This window comes from Vulpes lagopus, chromosome 1 (assembly GCF_018345385.1).
Source record: "Vulpes lagopus strain Blue_001 chromosome 1, ASM1834538v1, whole genome shotgun sequence".
NCBI classification, from domain to species: domain Eukaryota; kingdom Metazoa; phylum Chordata; class Mammalia; order Carnivora; family Canidae; genus Vulpes; species Vulpes lagopus.
Window position 1 is genome coordinate 146,165,495 of NC_054824.1, and position 27,029 is coordinate 146,192,523.

Consider the following 27,029-nt stretch of genomic DNA (forward strand, 5'->3'; position numbering starts at 1 on the left):
GATAAGGATGGAGAATAAAACTGCATTTTACTTTCCAAAATTTAAAGCACGAAAATGTAAACACAATTTCAAGAAAATAAACATCTTTCACAAATGATGTCAATTATTTACTGAAAAAGTTTTAAAAAAAAATCAAGCAAATTTGCTGAGGGTGGGACAGAGCTTTATGAACTTTTTTTTTTTTTCTTTAAAGATCACAAACTTCTTCAATGAATAAAAAAAAATAAAAGAGGCTGAGAAAACAAACTGTCCTTTAGATCTCCTCCCAGCTCCTAAGGAGACCTCTGTGACAGATTACTTCTGGTCTCTGGTAATTTCCTAGCGTCTCCAGGCACAGGGTGTGTGTCTGTCTCTTACTGTCCAGTAGGACTGTGAGACAGCTCTACAGAGTAGATCCTGCTGTTGCCCCATGCCCCCACCATCCTACCCAGTACTGGGATGCTGGATCCTCTCTCTCCTCCTCCCACCTAACCGTACTGAATTCCATGTGAAGGAAAAGTCAGAAGCCGTGCAGTCTGGTTATTCAGGGTGGCCTCTAGCTAACTCAGGAGTGGTTCTGACTAACTCTGGAATAAGGTTATAACCAAGTTGTATCAATTAAACCATGACTCAGAGGAAAGGGGAAATGAATTCTATTTAAATCATGGCTTTCAAAGCTCTATTTAACTTTAAAAAACAGTAATTAATTTCTGTTCATGAAATTAGCATTTGAACACTTTTCTTAAACACATTTCTATTATACTAAAAAAATAAATAAAAATTTTAGACAGAGAGGGGTTTCCCATGTTACTGGCTTCTCAAACCTATCCGAACTCCTCGGATGTGGCAAAGCACATCTGAACCAAAACTGAAAAGTGTTGATTGAGGAGCTCATTCTCCAGAAAATCAAGAGCAAATTCTGTTATTGCTGATATCATTTGACTGGAAACCATTAAAAAATATGGAGGGTAGGTGGAGAGAACAGAGTGTGGATTGGGTCAATAAAAATATACAGGCTTAAAAAGTAAAATAATAATTTTAGTCTCGATTAAGTCATCAAATGTGTCTGGGCATACAATTAAAATAATTATGTTTTAAAAAGTCCCAAATAGTTGTCTTCTATGGTATTATTATAACTATGCTTGGATTGGGTTCTCTTCTGGAGATGCAGTGGGAGAGGAGTAAATCTGAACACAAACTAGAAGGGTGAACAAAAATGCTGAACTGAATCATAAACCTGGAGCCCCTTTCTTTGTACAAATACCTAAACAGTTTGACAGTGTGAGGCTCAGCCAATGACTTAACCTTCATCTTTTACTAGATGCTGTAATATTCTATAGACTTAAGAGGCTGTAAAAAGAAAGGCCTCTTCCTCATTATCTACAACTCCCTCTCTTGAGTTTACACGTTGCTTCTAATGAAGCTTTCAAGTGAGATAGTCATAATCTTAAATCCAACACAGAAGCCCCACATATCTATAAACAAGTAAGAAAAAATAGGAGGTGATCTATTTAAATTTTTACTACTCAATTACAAGTACAATTTGAAGTGAAGCTGTAAAAAAGGCAAAAACAATTCTCCCAAAACTCACACACTTATTTTTTGTCTTTATTTTAGGGCCATCTTCCATTGTGTCAGAGCTAATAATTTATGAGAAACTGCTCAATTAAAATACACTTGAGTTTTTCCTTTTAAACCCCAAACACATTGATTGGGAAAAAATTTCATTATTGGAAAATTTATAACCTTTTAAAAGTAAGTATTTTGTTTATTTTAGCTTCTGTGTTTTAATTTTTAATATTTAGCATGGAATTAATCATTCTATGAGTTAATGATTCCACAGTAAGTAAAAATTTTAGTTTTTAAATTTTTACTGAAAGCAAAACTATATATCCTACATCATCAATTTAATCTGTATTTGTTCACTCTTGTTTGCACCTTCAACTAGTCTGAAGTCCATTCTCTAGGATTATATATCATTATATAAAATCATATCACGAATTTGAAAACTTCTGTATTTAAGATTCTCCTCCTCCCTGCCGATCCCCCCAAAAAAGAAACAAGAGGCTGTGGTCGGTTTATAGACAAAGGCAGCAAGATTAATGTTTGACCCAATTACAAAAAATAAAAAATAAAAAAATAAAACAAACAAACAAAAAGGTAACAGTAGTCATTTACTAATATTTAACAAACAGCTGGTTTCCCTACTTGACTTCCTATTGGCCTTCTTTCCCTCCCCCACCAGACAGGAAACTGCTTTTGACAACAAATGAATCAGCTAGAAGTTAAAAGGCCAGTAGCCAGCAGCTGATTCTTCAGGGTTTCCAATCACAAGCACTTAGAAAAACTGATCCCCCTCCTCTCCGTCACTGACATCTACAGAAGAAATAAAGCCTATCACTATAAAGGATTCGTTGAGACTGATGAAAGAAGTGAACAGGTTAGCCTACTGAACTGATCTTGTGGGGGAAATAAGGGCTGTAACAGAGCCCAAAGGTCCAATCTGCACACAAACCCTCCACCAGAGTGATGCACATTAGACACACTTTGACACTGTCCCTGCACACAACTGGAATGCAAGAGTGGAAAATGGTGAGCACACCAAAGGAACTGCTTTTTGAATCAACTGCCATTTCCGAAGATTAGAAAAAAAAAAAAACCCAAAACAAGACAACTAACGTATCAGCTATTTCAGGCTATAGGATACACACACATCCAAATGTTTCCTCTGCCAGCACATTCAGTATAAAGTGAAAGTATAATTTATCTTTGATTCCATAAATATAAAACTGCTATTAACACACTGAAAGCATGAAAATGTTTCAATTAATTTCTAGAAGCTTAAGTATAAAGTAGGTTCAAACGACACATTTACTAAACATGATTTTAAAAACACAGAACTCAAAAGTTTAAAAAGTCAACACTCATCCTAGTTTATAAACTTAATTATGAAATTTAACTACTTTTAGGTCTTATCTTTTATAAGAGGCAGAAGCCTAAAACTATCAATAACCTACTAAAATAAGCATGAATGTGAAACTAAGAACAAAAGTGTATTTACCACAATTATTCCCAACAACGTTTGAGAGATTTCAAGTGCGCCTCTTACCACAATAGCATGAGGAGAATGCACTAAAGGCTTTAGTTCATTCAGGTCATTTTCTGCCTGCAAAAATTGGCATAAAGAAAAACAGAAGTGTCACAACATGCACATTCAAATATATAATTTTAGCAGCAGTCACACAGCTCTATATGCCCTACTTTACCTTATCCCAGTCTCCTTCCATGACATGATTTCGGAATTTGGTAGCAGAAGGATGTTCTAAACGACATCCTGACTCTTGCATGAGGAGATCAACAGTCTGGCTGCAGGAGAGATACAGTGTAAAAAAGACCTGGCCAACTTGTAGGATTTACTCTTCTAAATAAACTAATGTCCATAAAAACAGTTGCAAAAGTTTTCAATCTAACCTCATGATGGAGAAAAAAGAAATCCATAGGTTTTTTTTTTTGTTTGTTTGTTTTGTTTTTTTTACTGTGCTTGGCTCCACAAACTTGCCTTTTTAAACGGCCACCTTTATGTAGTTTTATCTAGTCAAGTCAAAGTCTTGAAACCAGAATCAAAAGTTCTTCCAATTTTTACCATGTAATGCCTCAGAAGTTTAGTGAAGTATAAAATCTCCAAAAACATATTGTAACCAAGTGCTTAAATAAATAAAAACCAGGATCTGCACACTGATGTTACAAAGTCTCAAAAGACAGAAATTGTTAGCTCCAGATAAGGTGATAGAGAGGACCTGGGTTAGGGAAGGGCCTTACATCCAGGCAGTTATGTTTGTTCAGAAATTCTACTAGGTCAACCTTTAAAATTAAAATAAATCCAGCATCAAAAATCACTCTCTTTCTCTCTATACTAAAAATAGCAAATTTACTATGGTGTAGGTTCCAAACAGTCACGAGTTATTTCCTCCTGCTGCTGTCAGCTTGCTTCTTGTCTCGGTAACATGTTCTGTTAGCATTTACAAAAATCTGTTTTCATAAGAATCCTTTTCCTTGGGGAACAAAGTGAAATCTTTCTAATATGTGTTTCTCCTTGAGAGCTGAAGAGATTTATCAAATGCAGTTTCTCTCATCGGGCATTCTGATACCTAAGATTCCTTATCAGTTTTCCATATTTGTGTTTACGTCTCAACGTTTCCTTTCTCAACTGTTTATTTTTTTTCAGCTAAACAGTGTGATGATCTGCCAGAGAATCAAAATACTTAAGTCACTTTTTTAAAGTGCTCCCCTCCCCCTCCTCCCCCCCCCCCCCCCCCCGAACAAATCTATAAACCCAAAAGTACATTTGGGCTGGCCCAAGGGGCTTATTTTGGCCTGTGCGTTGAAGCCAGGAGATGGACTGTTGCAGGGTTCCCCCTGGTCTCATCCGGTTTTGCTCCATCCCCCCTCAGGACTGCAGGGCACTCCCACCGATCCTACCTTCCACCCCCCCCCCCCCCAACCGGTTTTCCTTTGTGTCCACAAAACGGTGGATTTAGGCCAAGGTCGCTGCCTATCCCTTCACCTACACGGAGGGGCTCGGCTCGAGGCCACCGCCGCTGCAGGTCGCCGGAGCAGGGGCTCCTTTGGCGGGCGCCCTGGGCACTAGCCGGGCGTCCCCACGGGTTGGCGGGTTGGTGGTGGCCCCTGGGCCGCACGCCGGGCCGCACGCCGGGCCCTTTCAGCGACACCCACAGCCACAGCGCATCTCCCTCGCTCGCTCCCATCACATTTCTTCAACAGCCTCCTTCCAAATTCTCCCAGCCCCTCCGTTCCCATGAACACTTGTAGGCGACTGTGTCCCCTGATTGGTGGCTGGCCTGGCTTGTCTGTCATAGTTGGGGGTGGGGAGGTGTCCCACAAAGATGCCTCCGAGATACACTTGAAAAACAAATCCTCCGAGGTTCATTATGTGCAGCGGCCCGAGCGCGCCCCTCCCCCACCGGAGACGCACTCCCGCATCTGTCTTTATTGACAGACAATCGGGCTCGGAGGTGTGCGGGCCGAGGGCAAGGTCCGGGCCCGCCGGCCTCCCCGGGCCGGCCGCGCTCGCCTCCGGCCCCCTCCCCCCGCGGCCTCCGGCCCTCGGCCCGTCCGCACCGGCCGCCGGGGAGGGACACTTACTTGAGCCCTAAGCCATTCAAGTGCTGTCCTATTAGCCTAATGACATCCTCGTCCGACTGCGAGAGCCGCTTCTTCTTCTTGAGGCTGCTGCCCAGCTCCGGGGTGGCGGCCGAGGCGGCGGCGGCGGCGGCGGCGGCGGCCGAGGCGGCGGCGGCGGCGGCGGCGGCCCCGCCGGGGACCCCGTTATTGACATTCAGGCTGTTGCTATTGTTGCTGGCGGCGGAGGGGGCGGCGGGCAGCAGCCCGTTGGCGTGGGCTAGGTCCCCCGCGGACGACGACGACGACGGGGACGACTCCCCGTTCTGGGCCGCCAGGCAGGCCAGCTCCGGGGTCTGTCCCTGGCCCCCGCCGCCCCCTCCGCCGCCGCCGCCGCCGCCTCCTCCTCCTCCTCCTGCCCCGTTGGCCTGCATGATGCTGCCGCTGACCAGGCTGTGGCCGCTACTCCGGTGGGGGGCGGCGGGGGCAGCGGCCGGGGGCAGTCCCACCACCACCAGCACGGAGGAGGAGGAGGAGGAGGACGAGGCCGAGGCCGAGGCCGAGGACGGAGGGGAGAGGCCTGCTCTGCCTGCCGAGGCCCCGGGCTCTCCTGCTCCCTCCGCCGCCGAGGCTCGGGGTTTCTTCCGCGGGGGCGGGGAGGCTCCGCCGGCGTCCGAGTCGGAGGAGGAGGAAGCGGAGGCCAGAGTTTCCTCGCCGAGAGAGGCCGTGGTGGGAGCCGGCGGGGCGAGGCGGGGGCCGGGGGAGGGTCGGGGCGAGGGGCCGGGGCGGGGGCGGGGGCGGGGGCGGGGGGGCCGGGGCCGGGCGGGGGAGGGGCGGGAGGAGGAGGAGCGGGGAGCGGGGAGCGGGGAGCCGGGAGCCGGGAGCCGGGAGCGGGGAGCGGAGCGGAGCGGGGCCGAGGGTCCGGGCCTCTCCCTCCCCCCGGGCGGCTCGGAGCGCGGCGGGGGGCGCGCCGGGGCCCCGCGGGAGGCGGCGGGGGGCGCGGGGCCCGCCGCGGGGCTGGGCCCCGGCTCGGGCGGCGGCGGCGGCGGGCGGCGGCGGAGGCAGCGGCCGCCTCGGCCGCCTCGGCGCTCGGTGGCTGCGCTCCGCTCCCTGGTGTGTTGATTCTTCCCCCAGCTGCTGCCTAATGGAGTCCAGGCGCCCGCGTCACAGGAAATGCCTATACTGCCCTCCTCACTCACTTCCGGTGGCAGGTACGCGGCCTATGGGGGGCCTGTCAGCCGGCACGTGCCGGGGCGGGCGGGCGGCCTGCGGCGGCGGCGGGGACCCCGGCCCCGGGACCCCCGGCCCCGGCTCCCCCGACCCGGCTCCCCGGCGGCCGCCCCGACGGGAGTAAGTGCGGCCGCCCCAGGCCGGGCGACGGCTGGCGCAGGCCGGGCCGGGGCCGGGGCCGGGGTCGGGGTCGGGGTCGGGGTCGCGGCGGGGGGCGGGGCCGGGGGTCAGGACCCGGGCGTAGGGGGTCGGCATCCAGGGCTGGGGGCCAGGGCCTCGGTCTGGGAGTGGGGGGTCGGCATCCAGGGCCGGGGGCCAGGGCCTCGGTCTGGGAGTGGGGGGTCGGCATCCAGGGCTGGGGGCCAGGGCCTCGGTCTGGGAGTGGGGGGTCGGCATCAAGGGCCTGGGGGCCAGGGCCTCGGTCTGGGAGTGGGGGGTCGGCATCCAGGGCTGGGGGCCAGGGCCTCGGTCTGGGAGTGGGGGGTCGGCATCCAGGGCTGGGGGCCCGGGCCTCGGTCTGGGAGTGGGGGGTCGGCATCCAGGGCTGGGGGCCAGGGCCTCGGTCTGGGAGTGGGGGGTCGGCATCAAGGGCCTGGGGGCCCGGGCCTCGGTCTGGGAGTGGGGGGTCGGCATCCAGGGCTGGGGGGCCAGGGCCTCGGTCTGGGAGCGGGGGGTCGGCATCCAGGGCTGGGGGGCCAGGGCCTCGGTCTGGGAGTGGGGGGTCGGCATCCAGGGCTGGGGGCCAGGGCCTCGGTCTGGGAGTGGGGGGTCGGCATCAAGGGCCTGGGGGCCAGGGCCTCGGTCTGGGAGTGGGGGGTCGGCATCAAGGGCTTGGGGGCCAGGGCCTCGGTCTGGGAGTGGGGGGTCGGCATCCAGGGCTGGGGGGCCAGGGCCTCGGTCTGGGAGTGGGGGGTCGGCATCCAGGGCTGGGGGCCAGGGCCTCGGTCTGGGAGTGGGGGGTCGGCATCCAGGGCTGGGGGCCCGGGCCTCGGTCTGGGAGTGGGGGGTCGGCATCCAGGGCTGGGGGCCAGGGCCTCGGTCTGGGAGTGGGGGGTCGGCATCCAGGGCTGGGGGGCCCGGGCCTCGGTCTGGGAGTGGGGGGTCGGCATCAAGGGCCTGGGGGCCAGGGCCTCGGTCTGGGAGTGGGGGGTCGGCATCAAGGGCCTGGGGGCCCGGGCCTCGGTCTGGGAGTGGGGGGTCGGCATCCAGGGCTGGGGGGCCAGGGCCTCGGTCTGGGAGTGGGGGGTCGGCATCCAGGGCTGGGGGCCAGGGCCTCGGTCTGGGAGTGGGGGGTCGGCATCAAGGGCCTGGGGGCCAGGGCCTCGGTCTGGGAGTGGGGGGTCGGCATCAAGGGCTTGGGGGCCAGGGCCTCGGTCTGGGAGTGGGGGTTGGCATCAAGGGCCTGGGGGCCAGGGCCTCGGTCTGGGAGTGGGGGGTCGGCATCAAGGGCTTGGGGGCCAGGGCCTCGGTCTGGGAGTGGGGGTTGGCATCAAGGGCCTGGGGGCCAGGGCCTCGGTCTGGGAGTGGGGGGTCGGCATCAAGGGCTTGGGGGCCAGGGCCTGGGGCCAGGGAGTGGAGGGAGGCATCAAGGGCCTGGGGGCTAGGGCCTTGGGCCGGGGAGTGGGGGGTCGGCATCAAGGGCTTGGGGGCCAGGGCCTCGGTCTGGGAGTGGGGGGTCGGCATCAAGGGCCTGGGGGCCAGGGCCTCGGTCTGGGAGTGGGGGGTCGGCATCAAGGGCTTGGGGGCCAGGGCCTTGGGCCAGGGAGTGGGGGGGTCGGCATCAAGGGCTCGGGGGCCAGGGCCTCGGTCTGGGAGTGGGGTGTCGGCATCAAGGGCCTGGGGGCCAGGGCCTTAGGCCAGGGAGTGGGGGGCTCGGCATCCAGGGCTCGGGGGCCAGGGCCTTAGGCCAGGGAGTGGGGGGGTCGGCATCAAGGGCTTGGGGGCCAGGGCCTTGGGCCGGGGAGTGGGGGGTCGGCATCAAGGGCTTGAGGTCCAGGGCCTTGGGCCAGGGAGTGGGGGGGTCAGCATCAAGAGCTTGAGGGCCAGGGCCTCGGGCCGGGGAATGGGCTTTCAAGGGGGATCTGGGGTCAGGGCCATCGGGGCTGGGAATGGGGGGTCAAGGGAGCGCTGGGGTGAGGGCTGTCAGGGCCGAGGAGTAGGGGGTTGGCATCCAGGGCCAGGGAGTGGAGGGTTGGGGTCGGGGCCATAAAGGCAAAGGTCATAGAGGCAGAGGTCGAGGGGGTCGGGGTCGGCACCGGCAGGACCAGAGTTCAGGGGGTTTGGGGATATCGGGGTCAGTGGCAGTGTTGAGGCATAGGGCTGGCAGCCCCGGCAGCTCACCCAGCGGTCACGTGGACTGAAACTGGGGTGAACAGGCTACTGGTCTTAGTGTGGAGGAACCCGAGTTTCGGAGCAGCGCTCCCAGCGGAGAGCAGGATGTGCTTGGACACTGAGGCCCCAGGAGATAGAGCCAGTGGGCACCTGCCTGGGGCGGCCTCTGTCCCTCCCAGCTGCCTCTGCTGAACCCTGCATCCCGAGCAGGGTTTGGACTCTGCTTGAGATCCAGGCTTGAGGTTTTTAGGTGAAACGTGGGGCTTCCGTGTCACTGTGACGTCCCAGCCTGTGTGCCTGCAGAAATGACCTTCAGCCCAGACGGCTGTGTGTGTGCCTGCGGCTGTGGTTACACGTCTGTGTAATAGACATTTTCTCAGAAATTAGAGAAATTTTCCTCTAAAGCCTGTTACCTGTGGAAAACACAAAACTTCAACTGATGCACCTTCTAGCACTGAAATTTGCAGTATTAATAACTCGAGGTAACTTTAGAGAGGCCTTGGGAGACCAGCCCTTTTATATTCAGAAAAATGATTAAAAAGTGATGCTTATGAGAAATTAGTCAAAGAGTCCTGAGCTCTGTTGTTCTGCTGCCTGGAGGAAGGGAGAGGAAGTGCACAGCTTTGTAGTTCTCATCTCTTAAATATGCTTCCAGGTGGTGGTATAATTGCCAGGTGACTCTGGGTGGATGTTTTTATTCTCCTGAGACAGATCTCGGTGTGAGCTGAGGATCAGAGGGCACTGTCATTGTACCAGCAGAGCCTGAATTACGGGATGCTGGACACCCTGACAGGTCCCTGTTTGTGTGTTCCCTCTACAGCCTTATTATTAAAAGTGTTACTGTGGATACAAAATTTAACTTTTGCAGTTATTTACAATAATTGGTTAGGCTTGTAATAGTATGAAGGACAAGCTTCTTAGTAAAGTGTATAGCTTTTGTAAAGGAAATAATTACTTGTGGTCGCTGCAGGTAAGGCCCACACTTCATTAACAAAAGTAAACGAATGAAAACAGAAGCGACTTAGTTGCTGTCTAAACTGACTACGTATATCCCAGTTTTTCTATTTTTTTTTTATTCTGCTCTTGTTAGGATTCTGAATTTATGAGGTCCATGTGTACACACAAGTCTTCTCTGCTAAAATATTGCTGGAGAACCTGGTGTCTGAGCTCTAGGTGTCTTTAGAGCTTGTTTCCAGTCTGTGTGCAGATGAACAATTCTGGAACAACACTCTGCACACTCGTAGACCATCAGCGACACCATTACTCCCTCCACAACAAAATCCAGAGTCTGCCTTGCTCTCTACATACTGACCTCAGGCTTTCTTTTGATTTTATCCCCTACCACTCCCTTGACGAATGCTTAGTGACTTCCCCCCAGACATGCTGGGCTTACTTCATCTTTTGAGTCTCTACCCTTCTGATTCCAGTTCATTTTTCAAGATTTGCCTCGTTCGGGGGCTTCATCAAGGGAGCCTTTCCTGACCTCCAGCCTCCTGGCCCTCCGTGTGAGTATCACTTACTGGGGCCTTCAATTTTGAAGGCTGTTTGTAATCTTTGCTAATGTACTAAGACCCCTTCTTCAGGTCAGAAGAGAGGAGCCTTTCTAGACCTCTACCCCAAAGATCTAAAAGCATAGAAAATATCCAACGAAAACACCCATAGGAAGGGTAATGATTCTGTGAAAATTTTGTTTCAATGACATATCTATGCTTGACAAACTGAAAAATATTTCTTCTGTAGGACATCCTCAAAAAAGTTTAAACAGTAATTCTCTAGGACAGCCCTGACGGAGAGACAGGACATAGATGTTAGATATCAAAATGCAAGTTACTTATACTGTCCAAGGTAGTGTCTGTCAAAATTAAGGAACTACCTGATTTAAAAAAAAGCTGAGGTAATATGTATGTTTATAATAAAATATGAAACCACATTTTCACAAAAGCCTTTTTTAAAAAAAGATTTATTTGAGAGAGAGCGAGAGAGAGCACAAGCTGGGGGAGGAGCAGAGGGAGAGGGAGAGGGAGAAGCAGACTCCCCACTGAGCAGAAAGCTGGACTTGGGGCTCCACCCAGGACCCCAGGATCATGACCTGGGCCAAAGGCAGATGCTCACTTACTGAGCCACCCAGGCACCCCCAGAAAAGTCTTTTTTTTTTTTTTTTTTGTAAGATTTTAAAATTATTTTTAAGTGATCTGTACACCCAGTGTGGGGCTTGAACTCAACTCTGAAATCAAGTGTTGCACGCTCCACTGACTGAGGCCAGCCAGGCACCCCTTTCACAAAAGTCTTTGTAAAACTGGTAAAAACTGTTCTGTTTTGGTGTTAATTTGGTGTTTCAACCTGGTTATTTAGCAACATCAATATTCTTCAATTCATTAAATTTTTGTTAGGGAAAGGTAGTTTTCATTATCTCAGGAATTCCTGGGGAGGGTGTATTTCTATCTCTGGCTTCTTTCCTAGTTCTTTGTTGAGGGTCCTAAAATTGGTGAGCTGGCCCTGGACTTAGGGGGGCCAGGGACCATCCAGAACAGAGCACAGTGCCCAAGGTTAGGGCGCGTGGTCCCCACTGATCTTGGGTGAGTCGTGTAACACTGCTGCCCTACATTCATCCCATCTTATAAGTGTAGAAAGTCCCTCTGGCCTACTTGCTGAGCTGGTGTGTGACTCAAATGGAAGAACAAATAAATATTTGGAAAAATGCCCTGTCAGAAATATTTCAAAATACATTTTAAACCCTCCATCATTTGGGAGGCCTGAGTGGCTAAGTGGTTTAGCGCCTGCCTTCAGCCCAGGGTATGATCCTGGAGGCCCGGGATCTAGTCCCACATTGGGCTCCCCGCATGGAGCCTGCTTCTCCTTCTGCCTGTGTCTGCCTTTCTCTCTGTGTCCCTCATGAATAAATAAATAAAATATTTTTAAAAACCCCTCCATCATTTCAAAAAGGATTTGAGGCAACTAAGTGCAGAGATGTAATACGGCCTTATTGTTACTAGTATTTCTGAGCCTGTACTCTGCCATGTGACTGTGTTCGTGTGCACTCTAGGCAGGCAGCTCTGAATACTGTGCTGCGCGTCGGTCTTGGTGACGGGAGTTTCTCATGCCTGTGTCATAGTGAAAGGCACAGTCGCCTAGCAGTTGTACCTACCACTGCACGCCTGTCTCTCCAGCACTTGCTCCTGATCCCCCATCTACAAGCATTTCGTTGGTGCCATCAGCATTCAGTCCACCCCTGGGAGTGGGAGGGGGTGGCCCAGCAGGTGGATCTTAGTGCAAGGACGGAACTCTCAAAAGTGCACAGATAGAAGTGTTTGCCTTCCTCAACTGCCAGTAGCCCTTTCTTGAGCTGTCTTAGGCCCACTGGCTGTAAATCAATGGCTCAGGAAATTTCCTGAAGGAACTGAAGTAAACCAAGGATCTTGATTGTTCTTTTCCAATCACGCAACAGTGATAGACCGCTTGGAGCAGCTTGCAGCTGCGCTGCACTCTGTGGTGGCAGGTCACACTGAAACACCACATATGACCCCAAGCTTCATGTGCAGAGATCTTCCCTGGAGCCCTGTGGATGAGCAAAAGGAATGGCCTGTGCTGATCTGGAAATGGCATCAAGATATGTTATTAAGTAAAAAAACTGCATGATAGGATTCCTTTCAGTAAATTGCACGTGTATGTTATTTTTCTGGTGGGGTAGAAAAGCCTAAAGCTCTGGTGGGGAGGGGTAGGACTCCAATGGTGAGAAGGGGGCTATTTTTTCCCTTTGATACTTTAGTGTTTGCATTTTCTAACAATCAGTATTTTTTTTAACGTGTCATTTTAATTTTGCTCTCTTTTTTTGTATTAATGTTTTTAAACTACTCGTGTTTTTCAAAGTACACTCAAAAACCATCAAAATACTCATAAGAATGTCATAATAAAAACATGCCACATAAAGCAGTGTTGTGCATATTTGACATTAAGTATATATATTTTAAATGGCCCTTTCATTACCTGTACTCCCTTGTTCTCAGCTCACTCTGCACATACACATCCCTCTCATTTGGTTACGTTCATCTGGGGAATAAAGGGCAAAAAGACATTCCTATTTATTAACTTTGAAAAGTATCTAAATAATTAATGGCCCCTGGAGTCTGCATGGTAGACAACAGGCCCTTTGGGCAGCCTTACCTCATTCTCCGTTTCATATATGCTGTTCATTCCTCTGGCATTATGTTAATCATAAAGAATAGTCAACGATAAAACACAATTATGATGGTTAACAAGAAATTCTAGTTATGAAAAAATACGTTTTCAGAATGTATACACAGGCCATATAGAAGTAATGGTTTAATGGCTAGAATTTTTAAAACTTAGAAATTTTAATATTTTGATTCTCTGGACCTCTTTGGTGAATTATTTTTATTTGGAAATCATGGTCTTTATTAAATAATACTAAACATATAGGCAAATGTGAAACATAATGGCCTCAATTTTTCAAAAAACTTGCTTGAATGAGCTCATGGATACCAATCATGAACAACAAAAGAACAAAATAATAGCTCTTAGCCTCTTTTTGTGGTGTGTGGAGTGGTGCCAGGCTAAATGAACACCAGTAGTTGAGGGGTACCTGGGTGGTTCAGTCTTGTAGGTGTCTGACTCTCGATTTCGGCTCAAGGTCATGATCTCAGGGTCGTGGATTGAGCCCAGCTGAGCCCAGCGTCAGGCTCTGCACTCAGCAGGGAGTCTGCTTGTCCCTCTCCCTCTGACCCTCCCCCCACTTGTGCTCACTGTCTCTGAAATAAATCTCAAAAACAAGACTGGCAGTTGAGGGACTTTCTGGTCCCTTGAATGTGAATAGGGTTTATATCCTCTACAGAGAAGGAGCCTTTCTGCATTTCTTGCTACACCTCTGACCTCTTATCTCAGAGGATCTTTTTCTTTACCCCCAAATTATTGGCAAATACTGTTCTCCAACAAATATGGAAATAGCTAGAAATAGATATGTTTGGAAGGTTTAACCACAGAGTTTCAACAACACCGTTCTCTGGTTTCTGAGAGCCCACCTTCCCATTCGTTCTTTCTGGCAGTGGCGTGGGTCCATGGCAGGCTTCTGTGGCACTGGAGAAACGCTAAAGGCAACACCTGGCATCATTTTAAGCACTCTACGCATATTGTGCTATTTTAATCTCAGCAACCTTGTGAGGTATGTACTATTACCTGCGTTTCACAGGTGGTAGACCGAAGCACAGGAAATTTGAGGTCATGTGGCTGGTGGGTGGGTGAGCTGGGTATGCAGGGTTCTGAGCTGTACGCTCAACCCCTACGCTATCAGAGATGCCTGGTATGAATTTGAAAAGTATCCATTGTTGCAGTTCCTAGAGGTCAAAAGAAGAAACAGGAGCAAGTCCTATAAATTTTTTAACCTTGCCCCCCCCCTTTTTTTTTTTAAAAAGATCTTATTTATTTATGAGAGACAGAGAGAGAGAGGCTGAGACATAGGCAGAGGGAGAAGCAGGCTCTATGCAGGAAGCCCAATGTGGGACTCGATCCCAGGACTCCAGGATCACGCCCTGGGCCGAAGACAGTCACTGAACTGATGAGCCACCCAGGCATCCCTAACCTTGCCCTTTTAGTGTGTATGAATCCTTGTTCCCCACTGGGAACTCTTTACTGTTTCATTGGCCTGGTTAGTGGATAAGTGAACCTTGGAGGAAGGGTGGTAGAAGGTTGTCCATTCTTTCTGGTTCATTTCTTTGAGAAATCTTTATTGAAATGCAGTGTGTTGAAATGCATGCTGTGTTTCCTGTGCTGCGCAGTATATGTTGTGGTGTGGGTCCCCCTGTTTCAGAGACTCTGCTTGATAAGGAGAGAATGGCCAAGACAACTTCTTGAGGTCCCAGGAGCCTGAGGGTTCAGTGTTTACGGTTTCCATCATCACTACGGAAATACTTGGTTCCGTTAGGGAGGGATGGAAGAGAGGAATCATAGATGGCCCCACAGCATGGCACCCTGGCTAAGCTATGGCTTTAAAAAGGTTTTATTAAAAAAAATAATAATAATAAAAATAAAAAGGTTTTATTATACAAGATCTATACATAAAAGTAGAACACTACACTTGACTCTTGAACTGTGCAAGTCCACAAGAAGTGGATTTTTTTCGATGAGTTGAGTACTGACCTGTGAATGGATTTTCTCTTATACATTTCTCTTTTTTTCTTATACATTTTTTAATAGCATTTTCTTCTCTCTAGTTTACTTTATTGTTAAGAATACAATGCATAATACATGTAACATCCACAATACGTGTTCATCGACTATGTTATCGGTGAGGCTTCTGGTCAGTGGTAGGCTATTAGCAGTTAAGTTTTTGGGGAGTCGAAGGTTATACATGGATTCTTGACTGTGGGGGGTCAGTGTCCCTAACCCCCATGTTATTCGAGGGTCACCTGTCCAGCTATATTAGCTATCAATTCATCTATTCTTATTTTACTGTTCTCCCTCTTCTGATTATTTTGAAGCAAATCCAAGATATTATTTTATTGATATATGTATACTTTAGTATATAGTTCTAAATGATAAGAAGTGTTGTTGAAAACATTGATATAAAGCCATCAATCATCTCACCTTAACAATTATTAAGTATCACCAAATATGCAGCTAATGACCAAATTCTCACAAATTCTTTTTTAACAGTTGGCTTGTGTGAAGCAAAATCCAATAAAGTCTACACATTATCTTTGGCTGATATATTTCTCAAGTCTTTTTTTAAGGAAACATTTTTAGGCAACTATAACAAATGGAGAAGAGTATACAAATCCTTAAGTGTATAACTTAGTGAATTTTTTTTTCCTGTGAGACCCCCACCCATGTCATGAAACAGAACATTGCCCGGACCGCAACAGCATCTTACTGTAGTTTTAATTTGCATTTTTCTGGTGACTAATCATGTTGAGCCCTTTTAAAATATTTTTTAGGGGAGAGGCACTGGGACAGTCTCTTCTATGAAGTGCCTTTTCAAGTCTTTTGCTTCTCCTTCCTTTTAAAATTGTTTCCTTTTTCTTATTGATTTGTGGAATTCTTTATGTATTCTGAATATGAGTGCTTTGTTGAATACATGTACTGCAAGTTTCTTCTCCCACTGTGTGGTTTGCTTTTGCTTTTTTAATGGTGTCTTGATGAGTAGAAGTTCTTAATGAAATCCAGTTCATCAATTGTTCCCTTTATGGTTTGTGCTTTCTGTGTTCTACTTTAGAAGCCATTCTCTGTCCTCAAGGGCATGAAGATACTCTTCTAAGAGATCCTCTGGAAGTTTCAATGTCTTGCCTTTCCAGGGCATGTCTACAGTTCTAAAATTCAGGTTTTTTTTGTTTGTTTGTTTGTTTGTTTTTAGTTTATATAAATCACCTCTATACCTAATGTGAGGCTCAAACTCATGACCCCAAGACCAAGAATTGTTTTGCTATTCTGACTGAGCCAGCCAGGTGCCCCTAAACTTTAGTTTCATGACTGGTGTGAGGTAAGGGTCAACGCTCCTTTGTTTTTCCATGTTTATGTCCAGATGATCCAGCACCATTTTGAAAAGACCATTCCTTCCTCTCTGCCTTGCAGTGTGGCATCATTATCAAAAATTAGAGTACTATGCACATGTGGATCTGTTTCTAAACCCTCTGTGTTCTATTGGTCCATTTGTGTATCTTTATGCTTTGCTGACAAAAGTTTCTGCTAATACCATACTGACTTAATTGCTGTAATTTTATAAGTTTTGCCATCTGGTAGTGGAAATCTTTCAACTGTGGTTTTCTTCTTCAAGATCTCCTTGGCTGGCCCTTTGCATTTCATAGGAAAAAATGGAGTCATCTTGTCAATTGCCACAAAAAATTGCTGAGATTTTGACTAGAACTGAATAAAATCCATAGATCAACTTGGAGAAAACAAATACATTTTATAATACTGAGCTTTTGTGCTTAGGAACATGGGATGCTTTCCCATTTACGTAAGTCTTTAATTTTTCCTAGCAATGTTTCTGGATTCTCTGGATAGGCCCTGCACATATTTTATCAGATTTATTCCTATGTGTTGGATTTTTTTATGCCAATGTAAGTGGTATCATGTTTAAAATTTCATTTTCCTCTCCCTGTCCTCATGTTCAGATTATTGACAGGTGGTTCCTCATCAGAGGTAAATGAAAAGTCCGATATCAGAGCTATTTTTTAGTCTTGAACTTAGCATGTTTTTACAGCTTCTACTTGCTTTCCACTTATAAATAATTTAACAATACAACTGGTCTTTCATTCTTTTAAAGGATTGGACTCAAACTCTCCCTTTGGAGGAATTGGGAAGAGGGTGGCTCCAAAAATCTATTTAGGTGAGGAATGAAGGATTCTCCTGGGAAGAATCCATCTTAAGGGAGCGGGAGCCAGGCTGGACCTACTTGACCCTGTAACAAAGCCCTTCCCCAAGGGAGGGAGGCCGTGTGGTGGCTGTCACTCATTTGTCTTCTAGCCTGGGTGCCCACACTCCTGGCTTAGTCCTGGGAGGACAGTGTGCAGGAGGGAAGGCCACAGGTACAAAAATGTCAAGAACCCTTTCATTTTTATTATTTCTTTTTCAAATTTTTATTTCAATTCTAGTTAGTTAACATATAGTTTAATACTGGTTTCAGGAGTAGAATTGAGTGATTCATCGTTTACTTATAACACTGGGTGCTCATCCTGACAGGTGCCCTCCTTCATGCACCTCCCCCATTCCTCCCCTCATCGGCCCTCAGTTTATTGTCTTTCTCTTATGGTTTGTTTCCCTCTCTCTCTCTTTCTCCACTCCTGTATGTTCATCTGTTTTGTTTGTAAGTAACCCTTTTAATGACAATTTCAGAAAACACTGGGCATAATCTCTGCTGCTTTGCGGCCCCTTTGGTGGCATATCACGAAAGGAGGGCATTGTTCCTTGCCTTATAGCAGAGGTCCTGTAGCTTTGGCACGTTGTGGTGGGAGTGAGCACTGGCCTCCCCAGGGTCAGTGGGCCAGTGGGAGCAGTGGTGGTCAGAACATATAGGGTGAGGGCGGGAGAGCAGACATGAAGCGAGGACCCTGTTGCGTGCCTGGCACATGGCCACTGAGGTTTTCCTTGAAGACTGTGGGAAATAACTTGGGGTCGGGTGGGGGCTGCTTTAGAGGGGGCTAAAGTAGCAGTTTAAGGTCAAGAGACATGAAGCAGGTGAAATCATCATAATTTGATCATTCGATCCTTTACAGACTTAAGAAACCTTATATTGATTTGTTTTTTTAATTTTATCACCTTAAATTTCCTTGGAGTAAGTGGAACCATGGCTTCTGGTCTGTTTTTTCTCTGAGGTGACAGGCACATCTATATTTAGATCAATAGTCATGCTTCTGTGGTGATGGATCATGTGCCTCCAAACACGGCTGTGCATGGAAGTAATAACATGTGTATCTTTCTGAAGGGAGAGATCATCACCATTGTAGGTTTCAGGCACACACATCACAGGGACTTCTCTACAAACCTACTGATGAAGCAGGTGTGTGGGCAGTGGTGGCAGGGTGGAAGGTTCCCAGTGGGGCCAGTGTCCCTGAGCTCATGTCAGCAGACACACTCACACCCAGCCACATGTGGGCAGGGGAGCTTAGGACTTCATATGCCCCATACACAAGACCAGTAATTCTGTTGGGATTGCCTTGAACTCCATCCTTTCTCTCACTTTCCCGTGTCTGGCGTGTCACAAAGTTCCACGGATCCTACCTTTTAACAGCTTTCCATCTGTCTCCTCTTTTCTGTTTCTGCTGGGAGTTGCGATCCTGGATGTATTTGCACCTGGATGGACGATAACCTCCTGCATGTTTTGCACTTTTCTCATAGTTGCCTTTGCTGCTACCAGAATTGTCTTTGTTAACATCAAGCCATCATGTGGCTTCCCTCCTTAAAAATCCTTAGATGGCTCCCCCTGCTCAAGGATTAAAGTCCAGCATGCAGAGACTGATAGGAAGCTGAGAACTGGCACTTGCCTCTCTTTCCAGACACCGGGTTCCTCACACCTGCTCCTGGGACCCCTGGAACCTAGGCTCTGCTTCCAGACTCGTCACCTTGCCATGATGCCTTCCCCCCACCCTCTTCTCTCCTCTGCCCTTTGGCCAGCTCTTCACTTTGACATTGTCCCCCCACTCATCTTGAGCAGACAGATCAATGCACTTCCATCAGCCTCATTGCGTTGCGCTGGATGCGTGTCAGTCTTCCCCGTTAGATGCGAGTCTGTGAGTTTTTCCCTCATTGCATCCCTGGGCGCCACAGGTACCTCACAGGCATCTGCCAGAGGCCTTCTTACCTCCAGCCAGCCATCTATCTGTTCCTTCAGCTAATACTTCCTGAGCATCTGCTCAATGCAAGGCACCATTCTAGCTACTGGAAATACTTGGCGGAGAGACACAAAATGCTTATTTCCATGGCACTCAGGTGCTAGTGAGAGAAGACAGGTGAGGAGGGTAGAAACAAATTGGAAGTAAATCAGGTGGTGGGAAGCAGAGAAGCAAAGTAGGGTTATATGACACAGCACGAAGGGGTAAATCCCAGAGAGAGCCCCTCTGAGGGGCGCCCTGAGGCTCTGAGACCGCAAGACCCACCTCTTGAAGATCAGGGAAGAGAGCATTCCAGGCCAGGATGCAGATAACAAAGGCCTCAGGGTAACAATAAGCTGACTTAGAATAAGCACTGGTGACCTAAAGCCAGGGCGGTCATGGGGCACATGGCAAAGTAGAGAGACCATGGCTGGTTTTGGAGTCAAAGGTAATTCATTCTTTGAGACATACTGAATACTTGCTGGCAGCTACCAATAGGAATGACAGACCCTGTTCACAACCAATGAATGGACCCAAGCACCTAGGAAAGTGGGTGTGGAATCCCCTCCCTACGTCACTGGGAGCCCAGCTGTTTGTGTCAACATGATCTGTGTGCAGGAGCTGCTCTGTTTTTTACCTGTTGATAAAAATTTTAAAAAACATTTTATTTGAATTCAATTAATTTACATATAACACATTATTGGTTTCAGAGGTAGAGGTCAGTGCTTCATCAGTCTTACATAACACCCGGTGTTCATCATATCATGTGCCCTCTATGCCCATCACCCAGTGACCCCGTCCCCCTACCTTCACCCCTTCAGTGACCCTCAGTCTGTTTCCTGTGATTAAGAGCCTCTTAGAATTTGTTTCCCTCTCTGATTTTGTCTTGTTTTATTTTTTCCTCTCTTCCCCTATGATCCTGTTTTGTTTCTTAAATTCCACGTATCAGTGAGATCACCCAATAATTGCCTTTCTCTGATTATTTCATCCTTTCTGATGGCTGAGTGGTATTCCATTGTGTATACACACCATGTCTAACTTATCCATTCACCTGTTGATGGACGTCTGGGCTCTCTCCACAGTTGGGCTCATGTAGGCATTGCTGGAGGTGCTCACTTGTAATTTCTGTTCTTAGGGCCTTCATTTTGCCCAAGGCACACACGTAACATAACCACAAGAATGTGACTACTCTTCTTTGGACTGAAATATGCCTATTTTTAACCCTTGCAGTGGGAAGGCCCTTAGTTTACTCCTTTGTCATTATTCTCCAGCTTAGTATTTTCTTTTTCTTTTTTTTTTTAAGATTTTATTTATTCATGGGAGAGAGAGACAGAGAGAGAGAGAGAGAGAGAGAGAGAGAGAGAGAGAGACGCAGAGACATAAATAGAGGGAGAAGCAGGCTCTTTGCAGGAGCCTGTTGTGGGACTTGATCCTGGACCCTTGAATCAGGCCCGAGTCAAAGGCAGACGCTCAACTGCTGAACCACCCAGGCGTCCCAGCTTAATATTTTCTTACTCCCTTCCTGCATCCCCTGAAGAGAAGTTGCAGGGTGGGAAACTGCATGGTTTAGAATGGGGCCAGCTGTCTGCTCCTGTCCATGCAGGGCCGTGGCTGAGGGTCGAGTAACCAGGGCTGCCCTGAGGACACCGCTGATGCAGAAGGCCTTGCTGTAGCAGCTATGAGTCTCATCGCAGGAAGGCTGAGTGTGAACTTAAGAAGCGGGACTCGTGGCTCAGACCAGCCCATTGGGCAGCTTTGTTTTCTAACTCAAAATGTCTCCTGAAAACCCTGAGTTTCCAGACCCTTGCTAGTTCTATCTGGTAGAGAGGTGCTCCCCACCACAGCCATGATATGCCAGAGGAGAGCCACACTTTATTGTCCCTGGCGGGTGGGTGGCTCTCAGGAGATCACACCCAGAGGAAGGCTCACATTCCTGTGCTTATACGAACCAAGTGGCTTGGCCACACCAATGCCACATCTCGACCTGTGATGCCATAGACCCTGCTGTGTGGTACACTGATCTCTTTGTGGGTGTTTCTCATTTAATTATGTTCCTGGTGATTCTTGTGGAAATTGACCATCTAGAAAACTTATGTAACTGTACAGTATCATAATTCAGTATCGAAAGAAATTTGGACCTCAAGGTGTCAGAAACCTACAATGGCCAGGTGTCTTGCCTAGCTGTTGGATCAAGGTCTAATAGCCTCATGTTCCTGACTTCTAGGGCAGGTCTGTTCCCAGTCTGTTTAATGACTGCCTTTGTCATTAAAGGGGAGGTAGCAAACTGGGGACCTGAGATTGGTCATTTTTTTTTAAGCTAATAGTCCATATTTAAACACTGGGAGATTACATGCAAGGATTTGGATTTCTGGTTTCTTTGCAAAGTGCTGAGCCCATGCTTCTGCAAGACTAATGGTTGGCGTTAATGGTGGCTTCTGCTTTTATGCAGGTGATGTGCGTTCCAGCTCAGCTTGGTGTGCATTGCTCTCTGCATCCTCCCGAATGTCAAAGTTGATGGCCAGCTGCCATTTAGGGTCAAACTTGTGGTGTCATATCTCTGATAGTAGAATTAGGAACTAAGTGAACTCTCATATCCATGTCTCTGTCAGACATGGGCTGTATTTCAAGACAAATGGGTATTCCAAAATTAAAGTGTTTCAGGGCCAGAAGAATACAGTTCAAGATGATCTTATGGGACAGACCTATTGGCACCTGTAGGCATTGGAAGTTACAACTCTTGATACCATTGTAATCAGAGGAGCTTTGGGTATGTCTTTTCACTGGGAGGTTGCAGTGTATCTTTGACAAGTTTTGAAAGGAGATTTTCATGGAGAAAGTGGAACAAGAAGAGGACATGGGACCCTTCTCTCCCCTCACCCCACAGCAGAGCTACTAAAAGGAAGATTAGTTTGTTTAGATCATGAGTGAACTTGTTCAAAAGACTGTGCTTTGGGAACTCTTCACATAGACTTTCGGCAGAATTAGCTCCATCCGTTCCACTGTCCATCCTGGCAGCAGAGCTACTGGGGGAGTCAGAGCTGAGGGCTCCTCTGCCATTTGCTGATGAGACACTGATGTTGCCTCAAAGACATACACTGTATTACTTGGAGAAATAAATTGCAAATAAGCAACACCCAGAACGCACCACACTTATGATTCCCTGAACAAAAGGTGGCATGCTTTACCTATCCTGTATGCAGGGCCGCTGACGGGCTCACTCCTGCTCGTGACCTTCTTTCTGGTCTCTGCCTCCACTGTCCTTGAACTCCACCAACTAATATTTCTTTTGTGAAGCGGAGGCTCCATAAAGGTTAAAAATAATTCAGCTATATTGTGCTGCACATAATTGAAATGTCATGAGCCATCTAGAGAGCAGGAGAACCAGTTCTCTCTTGTTTCTATTGGTTTAGACTGTTGACTCTTGTGGTGCCCGTCCCTGACGCTTGGGCCGGGAGACATGCTGAGGAATGCTTCCTCTGGGGTTTTGACCCGCACGGCTATTTGTCATGGCCTCAGAAGCTGCTTGGCTACAGGTAAGGATGGCTGCCCTTATGGGAGGGATAATTATAGTCAGTGACCTGAGCTTGTAGCTTGGCCTTACTCTGCACCCAACCTGCACCCAAGCTCAGGTGTGATTCAGGAAGTCATCTGTTTTTGTGTGTTCATGTGGATGATTTCCTTACCTGCTTTATGGAAGGGGAACAGCCTCGGGGACACCAGGCTGAGTACAGGGCTTGGAGGTGGAGACTCTGTAAAGGAACGATTAAGTAGAGGGAGGAGTCATGGTCATTAGGGTACCAGACACCTGGCAAAACTGAGCACAACCGCCCACCTCCTCCCTGACTCACCCCCAAAGCATGATTGACCTGGAGGGTGTGTGTCGTAAGCAGGTATTTGATTCAGCGATGCGGGTGGGGGCCTGAACCCCATCCCTTCCCACCCCTGAGACTCCATTGGTTACTTTTTTCCCAGAGACTTGGAAGCTTGGGGATCTCAAGATACACCTTGACCAGTGGAGTCTGTCTGAGCCTTGTGTAACCTTGTCACGTGAGTGGCCCGACCAAGTAGAATGAGTGATTAATAGCTAGACTTATCAGGGGCCTGGGAGGCTCTTTGACTTACCAGGATTATCCAAGAGTTACCGAGTTACAGTGCCTGGAGGGGAGGCCTCATTAACCTGGCTTCCTTGAGGTAGACGGACCCAGAGCAGATTAGGGGGCTGTGCAAAGGCCCCTTCCCTTGGCTCAGAGAGACTGCTCCCTTTGCCATGATCAAGGGGGTGGTCTGGTCAGCATTATAGAGATTCTTTCAGTACCATACCTCTTATATCATATGTCATAGGGTAATGGAAAAACTCCTCAATGGCCAGACCAGTGTTGGCCACATCAAAGCAACGGCTGTTATACCAGTCATGGTAAATGAATGTGGGTCCCAATATAGACATTGTTTTATCCTTCTTTCTTTTTAAATAAAGCATTTGGCTTGTATATTGTGCTTGAAACATGGAGTATCAACACACACAGTCATATCTGAATATAAATGCTACCTATGTTTTGATGATAATTGCCATTTTTATTATGTGTATGGCAGCACAGGTGTATTATTTTAAGTGATATATGTGAATGTAAGGTGTACAGTGAGTTAAATAATTACTGTTGCTTCCTGTGACCTGTGTAGGATGTACCAGTTTAGTGGATGAGGTCATTCAAATCACAGAAAAAAGTCGCCTTCACCTGCCTGTCAGAATGCATGGAAATCACAAATCTGGGGTCATACCTGGATATCGAGAACATCGTCTGGGAGCATTGAACCCTTCCTACCCCTCCCTCTCTGTACCCCGCCTCCCACCTGCTCCCACATGTGGCACTATTCTACGTAGGAAAGCTCCATCCCTGAGCAGCGGGACTAGACCCTGTGGGAACCCTTCCCTGGACCCCTGGCCAGAAATGGGATATGGCCCAGGAAGCAGCCCATACTCATGCTAGCTGGCACATGTGACAAGGACCCCATCCGTCCCTTGGACACTCTGCCACGGTGCCCTCTTGGGGAGGAGTCTATCCCTCTGCAGCCATGGTCACTGTGCCCCTTGACCCCATTAGTGTTGTACCTGCTTCCACACCCCTCTAGTGATCAGGAGTTACAGGGTGAGGCTTGCGGGGGCCCTGCCTGGAGCCCCTTGCAGCGAGTCCACTGTCCCTGAGTGTGGTGGCAGGTATACTGCAGGAGGAGCAGTGTTTCCACCCCCATGCCTGAGGTCTGCTCCAGCAGGGCGACGGTTTCCTAGGTCAGTGGCTCCAGACAAGGCCAGGCCAGCACGGTGAGGGGCTCAAGTGGCAGTGACCCAGAGGCCATGACCTGAGGCTAAATCGATCGGAGGAGGGCCGCGTACAGACCAGGATGGCTGTGGCGGATCCCTCCCCTGTGTATACTCCTCTGAGCTCACCCTTCTCAGCTCTCCAGCTAGGTGGGGAGGTGGCCCTGGCTTCTAGAAGTGCCTCACAGCTGTGGGAGGCCCGCCTCATGCTTCCCAAGGGAATCCCACAGTGTTTCAGCAGCTTCTGGAAGGATCCAAGGCTACCCAACTGAATGGGAATCTGTGCTCCGAGAAGTTAATTGGCTTTTGCAGCAATCCTTACTCCCCCCTCCCTTCCTTCGTAGGAGACGAAATATTGGGCCAAAGGGCCAAAGGATGCCAGGTGGGGGTCTTGGTGCCATTCCCAGCGAGACTGTTCCTGAAGCTTCCCAGTCCAAGTGTGGGAATTCCGTTGGTGGTTCTGACACCTGGTGGCCATACTGGAGACTGCACCTGGGCCAGCGGCTCCCTGTGGCTTGGATCCTTCCCTACTTTTAATGTCAACAATGCAAGAGGTAGTTCAGACGTTAGTTGTTTTTAATTGCAGTATTTATAAGTAACGTTCCCTGGCAAATACATTTGGACAGAAAATATATTCAAAGATGTCCCAGAACTGTGTAAGGAGCGCCTCCAGTCTGGGGAAGAGGGGACTTCTTTTTCTTTATACCTTTCACTTTTCTCTGAAATCTGTTTTAAATGAAAAGGAATGTATTAGTTTATTACTTGTCACTGAAGTACCACTGGGGCAGGAGACCTGGAGGGTGGGGTGTTCCCGGGGACCCCAGCCCCTTCTCCTGTGTTCACACACTTCGAGTGAGCATGGTGTGGCCGGATCCACTCTGACTTTGATCATGATGGTGGCCCCACCGGGTGGGAGCTGGTCCTGGAGCAGGTGCCTGGCCCCCAGGGGTGAGCTCAGTGCAGGGGTTCCAGGGGACGAGCCACGCCCTCACTCAGGTCCCTGGTGCCTCCCAGATGCCCCCGTGGGTTCCAGCTCAGGGAGCAGGCCCCAGGTGGTTGTGGCCTGTGGCTGGCCGGCATGGGAGCCAAGTCTGCTGAGAACCAGCACCTCCTGATGCCTTCTGCTGTCTGATCCCAGCATGTACTTCCCCAGTCAGCAGGCCCTGGGTGATGACATACTTACCCTTTAAGACTGGTTGAGCACCACCACTGTTGGCGTGTGTGCTCTGGGACAGCAGACACCCTTGCTTGACTGTGCCCCTGAACCCAGCTCTCCACTGGCAGCCCACAAACCCCGGGTGCTGAGTAGCCTGGAGCAATGGGCAGGGTTATCAGGGCCAGAGCCTCAGCTGGATCCACACAGAGGGGAGCGCCTTCCCACCCTTGCCCTGAAGGATGGGACTGAACACGGCTGTGGAGCTCCTTGGCACCCATTCTTCAGGGGGAGAAAATTGTAGCAACATGCTCAATTGTTGGTCCTTTGACCCAGAGGACATGTTTCAACTCCAGGGATTGGTTCTTTTAGGGTACACCCTTGAGGGTACAAGATAGCATGTGTGCCATCCCAGGATTGGTTCCAGTGACCACCATCTTTTTGACTCCAAATAGCCGGGCACCTGACCCGCTGCTCATTGCCCTCTTCCTCCTTTGAGCAGCACCACTGTTGCCTTGTGGGACAATCAGAGCTCCTCCCTTTGCCTCTTCTCCTTCCCGCTCCTGCTGGCTGGATCACAGTTCCCTAGCAGACATCATGTAACTGTGGGGATGGAGGCCATGTGCCTGCGGAGACAGCAGGAGGCTGAGACCCTGAAGACTTTGCAGAGCTGCCACACAGCTCTCCACTCTTTACCTCTAGTCTCCAGTAAAGTGGAAGAGTAAAGCCATATACGTCAGTGGTGGAGTTTCCTGTTACACGAAGCCAAACTTCATTTAACAGATGCAGGGACCCTCAGTGATGCCCACTATGGCATGGAAGCAGGTTGCTCTAATAAAGAACAGAATCATACCACTCAAATCTCTGGTAGGACTCTGTGTACATAGAAAAATAGATCTGTGTGCGTTATTGTTCTGAGAACTATTGAATTATATAAATGTTCTCACCATGGAGCTGGGGTAGAGCTGGACTTTTCTTTTTTCTTTTTTAATATATTTTATTTATTTATTCATGAGAGAGAGAGAGAGAGAGAGAGGCAGAAACACAGGCAGAAGGAGAAGCAGGCTCCATGCACCAGGAGCCCGACACGGGACTTGATCTGGGGTCTCCAGGATCGCGCCCTGGGCCGAAGGCAGGTGCCAAACCGCTGTGCTACCCAGGGATCCCCGAGCTGGACTTTTCATAAGTGCGCCAAGGCGTCTCTCAGCTTCTGTTTAAATATGGGGGGTGAGTGGGGAAGAGGTGTGTGAGGGTGCAAAGGGCAGGGGCAGGCTGCTCTGATCATCTTGGTAAAGTTGCATTTGGAGCTTGCAGAAAGCCCTGGTCCTAGGCTCTGGAAAAGCTTACTTGTGTTCCCTGCACAGGGGTGCTGGAGCTTGTTCCAGTTGTAGGACCCAGGTCTTCCTTGATCCTTTAACAAAGGGGGTCACCTTTTGTTAAAAACAGCTTTATTGATGGGGTGCCTGGGGGGCTCAGTTAGTTGAGCATCTGACTCCTGGTTTCAGCCCAAGTCGTGATCTCAGGGTCATGAGATTGAGCCCTGTGTCACACTCTGTCCTCAGTG

The 27,029-nt window shown here is 48.8% G+C and overlaps 1 protein-coding gene and 1 long non-coding RNA gene across 3 annotated transcripts in view; one reads left to right on the forward strand and one right to left on the reverse strand.

Moving 5' to 3' along the window:
- Positions 1–5,933, reverse strand: part of WDR26 (WD repeat domain 26) — a 39,719-nt gene extending 33,786 nt beyond the window's left edge. Inside the window, exons 1-3 of one of the 2 annotated variants that reach the window (XM_041753038.1) lie at positions 5,143–5,933; positions 3,246–3,345; positions 3,041–3,145 (exon numbers count right to left, since the gene is read on the reverse strand). In XM_041753038.1, coding sequence (XP_041608972.1) covers positions 3,041–3,145; positions 3,246–3,345; positions 5,143–5,552 — 615 coding nt within the window. In that variant the 5' untranslated portion in view covers positions 5,553–5,933. The remainder of the gene's footprint in view (positions 1–3,040; positions 3,146–3,245; positions 3,346–5,142) is intronic. The other variant, XM_041753029.1, reaches the window with a different exon arrangement.
- Positions 5,934–6,095: 162 nt separating this feature from the next.
- On the forward strand, positions 6,096–26,350 carry LOC121473889. Its single transcript, XR_005983256.1, has 6 exons — positions 6,096–6,329; positions 10,107–10,184; positions 13,740–13,855; positions 22,409–22,531; positions 22,971–23,045; positions 24,657–26,350. It is a non-coding gene; the product is annotated as an uncharacterized LOC121473889 (long non-coding RNA).
- Positions 26,351–27,029: the final 679 nt, after the last annotated feature.